Raw genomic sequence first — 14,078 nt, 5'->3', positions numbered from 1 at the left:
TAAATAGATGTTCCATCCTCAGATCCCTTTCCACTCCTGAGTTATAAAGACACTGTCTTGTATTCCAGGAAGGAACTCAGGATTATTGCGAAACAGGGACGATAGGTAAGTGTATTGATCCCTACCGGATAAATTTTGGACCCACCAACTTGTCAACACCAAACAATTAAAGGGGAGGTTTTATTATTATTATTTCCTGACTATACTGGTTTCACATAGCATTCAGATACGTCTGAATCGACCTCAACACCAAATTTCTATCCAAAAGGCAGTATTTCCAGGTGACCTTAACTGGGAAAATAATCTTCAATTTGTTATTACAAACCATTGGCCTGTTTAAGTCATTGTGTTTTAAACGTCTTGTTGGAGGTGTGCAATGTTGTTCTCTAGATTGTTTTAATTAGGTTGATACTTGAAAGGAGAAGTACAGATGTTTTCAAGAACAGTAACCCTATCCACCAAATGGTCAGTCCCTCTCAGGGGAAGCCAGAGGACTAAAAGCAACTTGAGTTCGTACAGATGGTACTGCAAGAGGAAAAATAAACTCGGTTCCCTTAAAGATCCTTCAGAGAGCAACTGAAAAAGGCTGTAACCATAGATGTCATAACTTTTTGTACCCTGGAAAGCTGCTGATATCTTTAATGGCGTTTTTTTAGCTGTAAGATCTTGAGCCTGGCAACTAGAAGGACTCGTAGCTTATGAAAGACCCGCGCTTCTGATGTTGCACGGTCCTGATTGTCGACAGAGTAATAATAAACAGACAAATGCAAGAGAAGGTGGGTGTAGAAAGAAGACTTCTGCAGCTAGCGAGGAACTTGGGTAGTGAAGATGGACCCAGTGTATTTTTGTGCTGCCTTCCTGCAGATATGTGATGTCCAGATGCTTGAGAGCTCCCACAGTCCTAGAATACTCTGGACTTAGTGGGAATGTATCCTTAGGGCATTACATCCGAGTGGGCCCTTAATTCGGTTTTGGGTTTTGACATCAAGGTAGAATACTTCATGTTAGATTTGCATGAAGATGAACGTGGGTCACCTTATCTGGGGTTGTACCCAGTGTGTGTATTCATATCAAATAAACCTAATCTGTATTGCCCATCACTTAGAGCAGCTTGCAAAAATTGTTACGGTTGGAATTGTCTTACGTGTAAGTACTGTAGCATTTACAGTCGGCTTTTACTGTTGGTTTTTTTTTTGCTTCATCCAAGAATTTACTTACATAATCTCATATACAGTCACCTCTTTCCTGCTAGCAGGCCTGATGAAGGGTTGAGCTGTTTACTGAGTCACTGACCCAACAGAATAAAAACATTCACCTTCTGAATTCAGTGTGAAAAACAAACGTGTTCCTGTGTGAACTTTTGCCAGGTTAACTGTGAGAACGCTAACCAGTATTGAAATGCAGTCTTTTATGTAGCTTTCACTTTATTTATTTCTAAATGTGTGGCGGTTTGGAGGTGTAGATGATTAATTCTGCATAGATTCCCTTTATATAAGGACAAAGGGAATGTATTTCCATAAAGAAGTTCTTTGGGAGAGAAGGTGGAACTAAGAACTGAAGCTATAGATCTGCAGTTCTCTTCATACCATAATTAATTGGATCTTTGCTTCTAATGCCGAGGGGGAGGGATCTGTTAAAGCACAATAAAATTACCAATGCAGTCACTGCTGTGGTTGATGAGTACTCTCAATCCAAACCCTGAACTTTCTGGTTTGGGGAGAATTGGACTTGTGCTTTCCAAAAGCTTGTATCTTCAAGCACAGCTTGAATGTAGAAGACGGAAGAGAGAATCTCCAAGATACTTGGTGTTACATGGGAGCCTCTTCTGCTCTAGAAATGCTTTACCCTCAAAAAACCCACGGTATTTTTCTTAACCCAGTTGTTCAGCAGCTTCTTTGCTGATGGCAAACACATTTGGAGAAGAGCACTTACACGTGGGGAGTGTTCAATAAAATAAGTCTTCAGCGTGCAGGGCCTGGACACGGTGATTACGAGCGATGGTAGCCTCCTGAAGGGCAGGCAGACTTGTGTCATTGGGTTATTTGCATTGCATTAACGCGTGGTGTATTTTCCTAAGTTGAAAATGAGGTGTCAGGGAAGAAATTAAGACAAAATAAAACTGCAGTTGTGTGCCATTTCCCCTCTGCTCTTTTCACTCCATTTACGAGCGTGCAAAGAATGTTGATTACCAAAAATAAGCAGGGCTTGTGTTCTCACTTATATAAAATTATAAAGGTTGCCATCGTTTGAGCTCGTATTCAGCTAATGGTGTAGTTCACTCCCAGAAGCTTTTGTGGCAGAGAGTCGAGCATACGTCAAAAGTTCAGAAAGCCAGCAATCTGCTGGCATGTCATGAAAAGTACATTATTATTTTATTTAATAGGGATTGGCAGAGAGACTTGAGAACAATAGCAGGGGGGAGGAGGAGGCTCTAATGGGATTGTGCTGTCAGAGGAGCTGCCTCCTATCTCAAGCCAATGCAGAGATTTTGCTGTACGTGTATCCAGTCTGTCCCTGTCTCCTAAATATAAGGTTTGTCATGAAAGTCTCAGATCTTCAGGTCTAGTAAAGCAGTGTAGCAGAGTGCTTTTTTTTATTCTGAGAATAACACGATCTCTTTTTGCTCTGCAATTTTAGGCAAAGAATGCCTCTTGAATGGGCCTCAGTTCAGCAAAATTGCATGGTTTTGTCAACTTCAATTGAGAAAATCCATTTACTATTGGTCCTGAACCTGAAAAGCCACGCACTCCACTTCGCTACTGGGGAGGTCTTGCCTCGGTGCCATCTCACCAGCAAAATCTCATGCACGATTGCCCCAGCGTGCGCTGAGTTTTTTCCTGTTACGACAGTTTCTGAATCCTGATTGTCTGCCTTTTGTTTAACCACCTTCGCATGCCTGTGATGGGCTATCTCTAGAGCTTTTAAATGATGCCGGAGTGCAGCTTATTTAAGCTGATTTGAAGAGAATTGTAAGGTAATGGCGTTGTGTGCCAGTTTGGCCCCTCCTGAGCTATGCGGTGATTGGGACATAATCCATTACTATAGCCTCTTTGTGCTGGAGTACTGAGGGAGCTGCAGATTTTATAGAAAACTTGTTCTTTAAGAGCTTGATTTGCACTCCCACTGAAATTTAAAGACTTCTTAGTAATTTTGTTAGAAACAAGGCTGAAAACTTAAAATACTATTCTTTGTTACAAAGCTGAGGTGGGCGGCAGCTATTAATAAAACACAATACCAAGCTGAAGGAAGGCTTGAGGTAGTGAAGTACTGCTTCTAGCCTGCAGAAATTTGGACAAACTTTATTTAAATGCTACTGATTTGTGTCCTTTTTTGCTGGTCACTGGGCTTACCAACGTGGCCCCTGTTACAGTTGAAGTAATAAACCAGCAGAATAATATTTCTTGGCTTCATGGTCGCTATCATCCTACAGTTTGTAAATGCGTTGCTGCTTAGATAAACCTGCTTCCTCAGAAAACACACTGCCTATGAAGAAAAAATGCTTCCTAATTTTTAAATCCTACAGTAGCAGGAAGCTATATGTTTGATTTAATACAGGTTGGTGGCTCTGATCCTGTTGAAGAAATTATAGTCTTGCTGAGCACTGTGGGAAGACTTAAAAAGGCTGGTTTCACCCCAAGGAGATGGGTTCACAGGACTCCTTTTCCTTAGTTGGTGGGGAGAAGCTCCCTGAGGATGATGGAGTGGCTACATTAGATTCTTGCTCAAATTTCTTTGCTCTGTTGGGGGGAAGGGGCAGCTGTGCGACTCGCCTCCAGCGCCTGTCCAGCCTCTGTGAACACCCACACATATGGTGCGGTCCAAAAAGTAATTTAGAGATTTTGGGGGATTAGAATAATGAATGCTTGCCTAAGGATTAGATGGAAATTTCTTTAGTGTAAGCCTAGCTTAAATATCAATTGAGTTCAAATAGCTTTCTGGGAAGGCTGAGACCCGTAGTATGCTGAAAAGCATTTTATTGCTTCAATATATACCTTTTACTACTGTGAAATTGTACTTCAGGCTTTTAATTGCTTCACCCCAGTTAGGTTTGGGGGAGGAGGGTAGGCATATCTGTAGCTAACGGGTTATCCACTGTTCTTTGCTTGGATAAATGACTGGATTCAATTATGCACTTGAAACAGTGAGCCGAGGTAACAGTCAGTCTGACGGGATATTTTGAAAAGTTCTGGCTGTTTTAGAAGTTCAGTGCTAATCAGCTGCCTGCAAACGTAGCCTTCTGCATCTGTTCCTGCAGGGATTTGTTTTTACAGACGAGCAGTCCGGTCTTCTGTCGTCCCTCCTTCCCCTACCTGCAGCTGCATTTATGTAAGGTCGTGCAGTCCAGCCAGACTTCTTGGAACTTGGCTCCTTGCAAACTTGAGAAATCATTTCTGATGATAGGTGCATCATTTTAGGTCAGTCAAAGAAGCTGAGCTACATTGTGTTCCGTATTTTACATTCCCAAGAAGATGGCATGGTGCAGTTGCGGAGCTTTTCTATCCTATACTTACCCAGCAAGACCCTTCTTCCTTCTGTGCGACAAAAAGAAACTCAGCCTTGAGATCTCTTAGTCCTTTGCAAAGTCAGCTTTGTAAAATCAGACCAACTTTTCCCCAGCTTGGGGAGTAATAAATTCTCAGCAGTCTTGAAACCATGGTTAGTGGTTTCTCATCTTAAAAGGCACGGATATCAGTGTAGCTAGGTGATGCCGTGTATTGCATATTCTGGAATTGCAGTGCCTCGGGATAGATCATTTGCTTCATCACTTCTAATTTGTAAGTGTTGAGAGTGGGAGGTTTGGGGGAGCAGAGACACGCAAAGGTTGGCATTTAAGGAAACGGGCATTTAATTCTGTTTCCATTAAAATTGTCCGTTGCAATGAAGGCAGGATTGCATTGTGGGCAGCTGCATCATTATCAACTGACTTTGAGCCCGTTTTATTTCACGGGGAGATGTTTAAGGCCGTGTCTGGGGGGTGGGGATGCACCTTCTTCTTTAAAGTAAAAGGTCACAGTTCATTTCTCTTGTAAATAGCTGGGTCATATTTTTTTTCCAAATGGGTGAGTGATCTAGAGACTTGGCATCAAACCCCAGTTAAATAGTTTTGTCAGCTGTTGGTGACTTTAACTTCCTGGAGCGTTTTAGATACGCTTTTAAAATCAGCATGAAAAAGCTGATAGCATTGCTTACTCCATCTTTTTTCCCTCCCTCTTGGAAAAAAACTTACTATTCAACATTAAACATACACCACAAAACCCTTGAGCCCTTTACTTGTCCTGGTGAAAGTAGCTCTGTTATTCCAGGTGGGATCATTGCTGTGTCTGTGCGTGTATGTGTATGTGCGTTCCCCCTTTGCTCCAGACTCCCTAAGCTCGGTCCCGTAGCTTCACTGGCTCAGCTCCTTCTCCGTAGGGTAGCTTGCAGACGCACCAAGAGCCTGTGTAGTAATGCTTGCTTGGTTTTTTTTTTCTCTCTTCCACTCTTGTTATATTTTTACTTTCTTTTTTTCTTTGTGATGTGACGTTTTCAGCTGATGTATTGAAAGCAAACCCTTCTAATTTTGGAGTCCAGATCACAAGAGTGAGTTTCTTTCTACTAGTGTCTATAGCTGTATTTTTTTCGTGTGTCCTCCCCTCCGATTTTGGTAACGCTCAACCACATTTTGTAAATACGATTAGGTAAGAGAATCCTCTGTCTTGTCAAATCTTCCCCTTTTTCACAAAGCAATGTTCTCTTTACATTGGGCCAACTTAATTCCTCTAATTTGAACTTTGGGTTAGTTTTCAGATCCAGTGTTTCTGTGCGTACCGGTCTGACTCTGCTCCATTAAAGAGGCAGAGCCAGCCAGCCAGAAGGGATATTTAGAATTCACCAATGATTTGTACATCTTGTACGAGGATTTTTCTAAAGTGACTACTGCTTTGAGTACTGTTAGTCTTTCAGGCCCTTCATGAAATGCCTGAAAAACACAAGACTTTGGAAAAAGCTGGGTACATGATGCTTTCTGGAATTGGGCCTTTTGAAAGGGTTTCAAATTGTGCACCAAAAAAGAGCAATTAATCCCTTAGGATGGTAGAGGTCTTTCTTTGCTGCTTTCTGTTACTTAAACTTCTGTATAGCACTCTAAAAAAAAAAAAAAACCTTGTGAATTTTCACATGTATTCAAAGGAAAAACAGCAACCTCTTTTCCTAGTGCTGTGAGACAAGGACTTCCAAAAATTCTCTGAAATCTCAGAGGTTCGATTTCTATTAGAATTGGATATCTAGATTTCCTCAGTGACGTTATGATGTTTGAAATTCCTTGGGTTTGGGTTTGCTTCCTCACATGATAAGATTTCTGGGGAACTTAGTGGTTCTGCCCTCTGAAGTATTAAATCCCAAAAGACCCCACTGCATTTTAGAGCATTTTGTTTCTTGAGAGACTGTCTCAGAACTACTGTCAGGAAAGCAAGTAACCGTTTGTGGTGTATGTTGTATTATTTATTTGCTTACTGGAATCATCTGCATGGGATTTTTGGCACCTTCTCCAATGTAATTTGTACATTGCTTTTGTAAGAATACCTGGGTAACTCTCTTGCACCAGCTAATCCCTTTCTGTTCTTTGGCCCATGCTATTAAGACTTCTGTCATGCACTGTTCGTCAAGTGCATTTGCACCCTGCAAGAGCAGCAGAGTAAACAGTCTTTTTTTTTTTTTCCTTTCCTTCCAGAATTTGCTTGTTGCTTTGAAATCAGCTTTATTGTACATGCTAAAGAAAACCAGTAATGTTGATTGGAAATACATATACACAGACTTGAAGTCATAGCCAAAAGTGATCAACAGTTGTCTTTTCATTTAGCTACTGGGAAGATGGCAATGCGCTCCATTTGGTTTGTTGAGCTAAGATGCTGTTGCTCCATCCTAGCTCAATAAATGTTACTGGGGAGGGGCTTTACAGCGTACTTTCCAGTGCTACAGCAAAAAGAGGCTTTCAGACACTTAACCGCAAACCGCTTATATCTAATCCGTTCCTGCTTTCTTTTGCCTCAGAGGTTGAAAGATCTCAAGCAAAGGGAATTTGCTCGCAACGTCTCTTCAAGATCACGTAAAGATGAAAGGAAGCAGGAGAAAGCCCTCCGGCGTCTACACGAACTGGCTGAACAGAGGAGACAGCCTGAGTGGTGAGTACGGGTGATCCCCGAGCACCCTCGGAGCGTGTGCGCGGGAGTCCTGCGTGGGACTGCGGCTCTTTGCTGCACTGGTATTCTTGCTCCTGTAATCCTGCGCAAGTTTTGAGGGCAAAGCTTCACGCTTAAGCGTGGCCTCGTGTTGTGGTTTTGGTAGGAGTGAACTCACTAAAATGGTAGTCCAGAGCATCCCCAAATTGCTTTATTTAGCAATACTAGTTTTCTTCAGTTATTTAATAATATTAAAAAATGCAAATGGTTGTATAATGCTAATTTAATGCATATTTCTGGATTCAGCAGTACTCGAAATGGGTAAAAGATTGGTTTAGATCAGGCATGAAACCAACTGCAGAGGTATACAAATGGCAGTCAGCTGTTTTCTCTATTTTAACTTGTTCATACAGCGCTCCTGGAAGCGGACCCATGTTCAGAACCACCACGGTGGCTGTGGATGAGGAAGGTGGAGATGATGACGATTCTGCAGCCAACAGTAGTTCTTTCATCCAGACGACTTCTGGCCAAGCTACAGAGATGACTATGGACAGAGGTTTCCTAAACACTGGACAAGTCGGTGGCACTGTTATGCCAAGTCAAATGCCCATCCAGACAGCGCAAGCCATCAGCTTTGGCATTAAGAGTACTTTGGGAACTCCACTGCAGAAGATAGGCGTGTCATTTTCATTTGCCAAGAAGACTCCGGTAAAGCTTGAGACCATAGCTTCCGTTTTCAAGGACCACGTGGAAGAATCAAGTCCCACAGATGGATCAAAAGCTGATGAGAGAGGGTCCTCAGATGCAGGCAGCCTGCAGAAATCTGGCGAGGGCGAAAGCACAAATAATTCTGATGGCAAGGCGGAGGAAGATGACCAACACGACAAGGATAGTGGGTCTCTAGCCACTACGTTATCGAAACTAAAAAAGATGAGACGAGAAGATGGACCAATGGCAGTTGAACCAGAATACTACCACTATATTCCCCCAGCCCATTGTAAAGTAAAGCCTAATTTTCAATTCCTGCTTTTCATGAAGTCTACCGAACAAATGGAAGCTGAAAATGTGAACAAAAAAACCACGCATGAAGTTAAAAAGGGTGGTTCTCCAAAACCCAAACCTGGCAAGCACACAGAGAAGGCTGCTGAGAGCACGGGGCAGCAGAAGGAGCAGAATACTACTGAAACGGCAGCTCAGCAGAGCAAAACAGAACTAAAAGAAGTCCCAGAAAATGCAAGTATGCAGGAGAGCAAGCGTCTTACAGAGAGCGATCTCCCCGAGCCAGACGCTACTAAAGAAGTCGCTCAGCCTGTCCCAAGCTGTAAAGACGTCACTGAGGGACCAAAGCATCCGACAGGACCTTTTTTCCCCGTTCTGAGTAAAGATGAGAGCACGACTCTCCAGTGGCCTTCAGAGCTTCTCATATTTACCAAAGCAGAACCATCTGTTTCATACAGCTGTAACCCTCTGTATTTTGATTTCAAGCTTTCTCGTAACAAAGATGCTAAAGGTAAAGGGGCAGAGAAATGTAAGGATCCAGGGGGTCTTTGTAAAGAAACCATTCAGAGCACAGAGTCTGGTGAGATAAGCAAACCCAAGGAGGCAGAAAGCGCAGCTAACAGTTCTGCTTTAAAAATGGAAAACAAATCTCTGTCCACCTGTGGCTCCCAGAACAAGCAGGAGTCCAGTTTGACAAGTGTTAGTAAGGGAGAGGGAGAGGACAGTAGTAAAAGCATAACTGGTAAGAGTAAATCTGGGAGATCCCATAAACATAAAAAGAAAAAGAAGCACAAAAAGTCCAGCAAACACAGACGTAAACACAAGGAGGAAGCTGATGAGAAGGGCCGAAAAACTGACCTGGGGGAAGAGAAACCCAAGAAACGGAAAAGACACAGACACAAAAAAGGCAAATCCTCTCTTTCTACTGAATTGGAACGAGCGCTAAAAACCGAAGTGTCTGAAGACTGTAGCCATTTCCAGAAGAAAAAGCGGTGCTCTCAGGAGTCCCAGAGGAAGTCTCTGTCTGCTGAAGAGGGAAGCAGCGGTAAAAAAGAGGATGGTGGTAACTCCTGCCAAGAGCACGGCAGCAAAAAACACAAGGCTGACCTGCAGCATTTGTCCGCTTCGAGGAGGCGGTGTTCGGCTCCCTCCCTGGGCAGGACCAGCCGCAGGAGCCGGCAGAGCAGCGGGGACTACGACAGCGACGAGGGCTCTCACAGGAAGCACTGCCGGCAGACATCCCCGTCGCAGTACAGTGACGACTATGACTCCGGCAGCGAGCACTCCAGGAGCCGCTCCAGGTCGGGGCGGAGGCACTCCTCTCGCAGGTCCTATTCGACCAGCTCTGACGCCTCCTCGGACCACAGCCGGTACAGCCATCGGAGAAGTTACTCGGATGATAGCTACAGCGATTACAGTGACCGGTCAAGGTGCCATTCAAAGCGGTCCCATGACTCGGAGGATGACTCCGACTACAACAGCTCAAATCACAGATCAAAGCGGCGCAAGTACTCCTCTTCTGAAGATGACTACAGCTCGAGTAGGAGCAGGTCGAGGAGTCGAAGCAGGAGCCGAACGCACCCTCGAGGTAGGTCAAGAACAAGGAGCCGGGGCAGAACACGCAGCAGCAGTTGCAGCCGCAGTCGAAGCAAGAGGAGAAGCCGAAGCGTAACAGGTCACAGCTGGAAACGGAGCCGCAGCTATAGCAGGGATCGCAGCCGCAGTACGAGAAGCCACTCGCAGAGGTCTCTCTCACGAAAGGGCTCTCGAGGCCACGAGAGCCCCGAAGAGAGGAGGTCTGGGAGAAGAGACTTCATCAGGTCCAAAATCTATCGCTCGCAGTCTCCTCACTATTTCCGGACAGGCCGAAGTGAAGGATCATCCCTGAAGAAGGAGGATGGCAAAGGAGAGGAACTGAAAGGATCTGGCTCGCTCTCTCAAAACAGCAGCAGCTCTGGCACGGGGCGGGCCTCGGAAGGCGACTGCAGTCCAGAGGAGAGAAACTCTGTCACTGCAAAACTTCTCCTGGAAAAGATTCAGTCCAGGAAGGTTGAGAAGAAGCCCTGCGTTGCTGATGAGATGCTGGCAGGGGCAAACAAGATGGGCATAAAGCTCAAAGATCCTCCCCAGGGCTACTTTGGCCCGAAACTTCCTCCTTCCTTAGGCAACAAACCAGTTCTCCCCTTAATTGGGAAACTGCCAACTGTTCGAAAACCAAACACCAAAAGATATGAAGAGTCTGGCTTGGAGAGGGGTGAGGAGCAAGAGCTGTCGGATTCTGAGGATGTTTCCCAAGGCATCGAGGAGGCTCAGTTGGCCGGCCAGTCTCTCCTGGAGGAAGTGGTGATGGTAATTCAGGACAAACCTCTGGATGAGCAGAAACGCGACGAACCTGCCGTGGAAATGCCGTCCATTCCCCTTGAAGCACCGGCACTCCCCGAGTGCTTTGGTTCTGGAGATCTGGTCATGCCACACAACTTCCTCTCGGATCCGAGCGATGGCGACGGGCTAGAACCTATGGACGGGGGCAACCAGCCTGTCCCAGTGGAAACCAGTATGATGCCCTTAGTTCCAGATGTCGAGCACTTCCCTGGCTACGTGCCTCAGAGCGGGGAGCCGAGCATCGAAGGGGATCGGGAAGGAGGAGAAGACTCCTCTCTAGCACCGCTGGAGAGCCAGCCCATCACTTTTACACCCGAAGAAATGGAGAAGTACAGTAAGCTGCAGCAAGCTGCTCAGCAGCACATTCAGCAGCAGCTTCTGGCAAAGCAGGTCAAGGCCTTTCCTGCCTCGGCGGCCTTGGCGCCGGCAGCGCCTGCCCTGCAGCCCATCCACATTCAGCAGCCGGCGGCGGCATCCGCGACCTCCATCACCACGGTGCAGCATGCCATCCTGCAGCACCACGCCGCCGCGGCCGCCGCCGCCATCGGGATTCACCCTCACCCCCATCCTCAGCCTCTCGCTCAGGTTCATCATATACCCCAGCCCCACTTGACACCTATTTCGTTATCCCACTTGACCCACTCGATTATTCCAGGGCACCCTGCTACCTTTCTAGCCAGCCACCCCATCCACATCATTCCGGCGTCAGCTATCCATCCGGGCCCCTTTACTTTTCATCCGGTTCCTCACGCTCTTTATCCAACCCTTCTTGCCCCGAGACCCGCTGCCGCTGCGGCCGCTACAGCGTTACATCTTCACCCTTTGCTGCACCCCATTTTCTCAGGACAGGACTTGCAGCATCCACCCAGTCACGGCACATGAAGGACAAAATGAAGTTACCTTGGAGGAAGGAGAATATTTTGCATTTTGGGAAGGGGTTGAAGTTGATCCAGCTGGCAGGTGAGGCCTGAGAATTTCCTTTCACTCTTTAGCAGCCAAAGAAGCCAAAGGCTCGAGGGCTGGGTAGCAGCAGGCGGCGGGTCAGCTCGTAAGCGTTGTGTATATCCGCTACCAGGGATTGTCTCGCGTCCCCGACACCTCCGCGCACGTAGCAGCACTCTGTCCTAGAAGAATCATTTCACGTGTAGACCAGCGAGACGCTGGGAAAGGCTTTTTTTCCCTGGATTCTTACACTTGGTCATCTTCCTTCTGCCGCCTTGTATATGATAAATGAGATTTCATACACACTAATAGGTCTCTAAAAATCCTTTTAATGAGGTCATCTAATTAAAATAGTCAGCATGATTGAATCTGGCTTGTAATCAGTGCTAAAACATTCAGTATCTGACAGCTGGGGATCCTGGCGAGGACATGGATGGAAGGGCAGTGCTACGCTTGTTTTGGTTGGGCCAGTACCAGTTTTCAGGCATTACAGGAGATTTCTTGGCACCCTATCGCTGCGTACTTGGGTTTGGTTTTTTTTCCCGTCGGTGTGAGCAGCAAAGGTGGAAGTAAGATCTTATGTTAAAGCTGAAGAGAGGAGCTGCACCTCCGCTCAGAGCTCCGACCCTTCTCCATCCTGCATTAGCATTCTCCTGCGCGAGGACCGCACCTTGACGCCTTCTGGATATCCTGGACTGGAGAGAGGCTCTCGGTTTGGTTGGTGATTTCAATCTGGGCTTTGACCACTCTTCTTCTGAGGGGCGGAGAGGGGGGAATGTCGCTCTGACTTCCATTTTTTGTGGTGTTGGGAAAGAGGCACTTGGATGAGAGAGAGAAGAAAAATCCCTTCAGGAATTGAAGCAATACAGAGGACTGGGGAGCGTGGCCGGGGTATGTAAAGTGTATTCTTTCCTCTGTAATACTGATGGTTTCCTTATTAATTTATAGGATTTTTTTTTTTTTAATGTAAAGAATTGCACTGAACTCTGTAAACAAAGATGCTGCTTTTTGTAGCTCATATAAAAAGGTTACATTTGTAGTATACTGCAATAATATTTTTTACAGCCAGTTCTTTTAGTGGTACTTGTTCTGGTGGCTTTTGTGTAAATATGTTTGCTGTAGGTGAAATAAGACACTTGTAAAGGTTCAACTTTATAGTTTCAGCTAGATGCAAAATGACTAAGCATGTATATTTTATCAAGCTCATGTATTTTTGAAGTTTTTATGTACTATAAAAATGTAAAAAAAAAAGTAATCTTCATTCAGCATTTTGCAGAAGAAAAAAAAAAATGTGAGACTTGGACTAGGTGAGGTGCGTGGACGACACCGGTGACTCTAACAGCTAATGAACGGCATCGCGTCGGAAGGCAGCGGGGGCTGCCGGCTTTGCGGAGGGAAGCAGCCCGGGCATGCTGCGCACTCCTCGCCTTCGCTAAGCAGCTGCTTGTAGGAATCGGCACTGGAGGCAGTCTTGGGAGCGTCAGGAATTTGGGTGGTCTCCCAGAGTATAAAGTACCTCCTACTTTTTTTCTTTTCTTTTTTTCCCCTGGGTTTGAACCGATGGTTTGTAGGTGCCAGCCCGGCTGTGCAGTTCCCGTACAGTCTTCTGGTGAAGGAGGAGCCTTTTAACCACAACCGTTTCCCATCTTACACGCAGGGAGAGCTGGTTTAGGACTAATCCGTTGAGGCTGTGCCTGCCCGTGGTTTTCCGTAAGGGATTTCTCTGTTCTTTCTGGCATCGTCCGCTGGCTGCAGATAACACTAACCATGGGAGGCTTCTCCATCCGCGAGCTCTCCCCATCGCACCAGGACGAGTTGCTGCTGTCCCCGCTGACCTGGGTGTTTCAGGTTTGGGTCCTCCTCGTGTTAGAGCGGTTCAGGGGCACCTTAGGGTGCTTTGTAGGGCCTGATTGCAGAGCAGGCAGGAGCAGGCAGCGAGGGGACGCGGAGCACGTGCCGGCTGCGTGGCGTCCCCTTCCCCGTCCTCTCCCGAAGCGCAGCACCGAGACCCAGGGGGGGCAGAGATTCAAAGGATCCATAACTCTTGAGCTTCCTCACTCTTTAAACGAAAAACACTGCATTTGAGCGGGTCGGACTGAAACACAGCGTTCAAAAAAAGGGACTCAATTTCTCTGTAAATAATTAACAGACTACAGTATTAATGTCTCAGTGCTGAGCTTCATTAGCTTCTAGATTCAATATGCGTGTTCTGGCACCCTTCACACTGCAGTCAGGGGGTTTTTTTGACTTCCAGAATAGTGCTAAAAATAATTAACCTACCATTACTTAACAAGCATAAACAGACTGTATTTAACTTTGTCACATAAGATATATATATAAATATATATATATGCTGTAAAATGAGGGGGAAAAAACCTTTCTAATAAACCAATGATTTGTGGAAAAAAAAAAAGTGTGGTTGCGTGACGTGACTGGGAGCTGCTGCATCTGATCGCGGTGTAGCCCAGGGCCTTTTTTCCTAAAATGATGGTATTAGATGCTTGGTTCATCGAGTAAAACTACTTTTAGAATCCTTTGCTTGGAATATACTGAGCTGGATACAGAGAAAATGTACTCTTAATTATTTTTCTTTTTTTA

The 14,078-nt window shown here is 45.6% G+C and overlaps 1 protein-coding gene across 1 annotated transcript in view; it reads left to right on the top strand.

The window, feature by feature from the left end:
• Positions 1-12,731, top strand: part of GPATCH8 (G-patch domain containing 8) — a 32,531-nt gene extending 19,800 nt beyond the window's left edge. Inside the window, exons 5-6 of the mRNA XM_009816061.2 lie at positions 7,030-7,160; positions 7,571-12,731. Coding sequence (XP_009814363.2) covers positions 7,030-7,160; positions 7,571-11,420 — 3,981 coding nt within the window. The 3' untranslated portion in view covers positions 11,421-12,731. The remainder of the gene's footprint in view (positions 1-7,029; positions 7,161-7,570) is intronic.
• Positions 12,732-14,078: the final 1,347 nt, after the last annotated feature.

Source organism: Gavia stellata, chromosome 28 (assembly GCF_030936135.1).
Source record: "Gavia stellata isolate bGavSte3 chromosome 28, bGavSte3.hap2, whole genome shotgun sequence".
Taxonomy (NCBI): Eukaryota; Metazoa; Chordata; class Aves; order Gaviiformes; family Gaviidae; genus Gavia; species Gavia stellata.
This window is presented reverse-complemented; position numbering and strand designations above follow the sequence as displayed.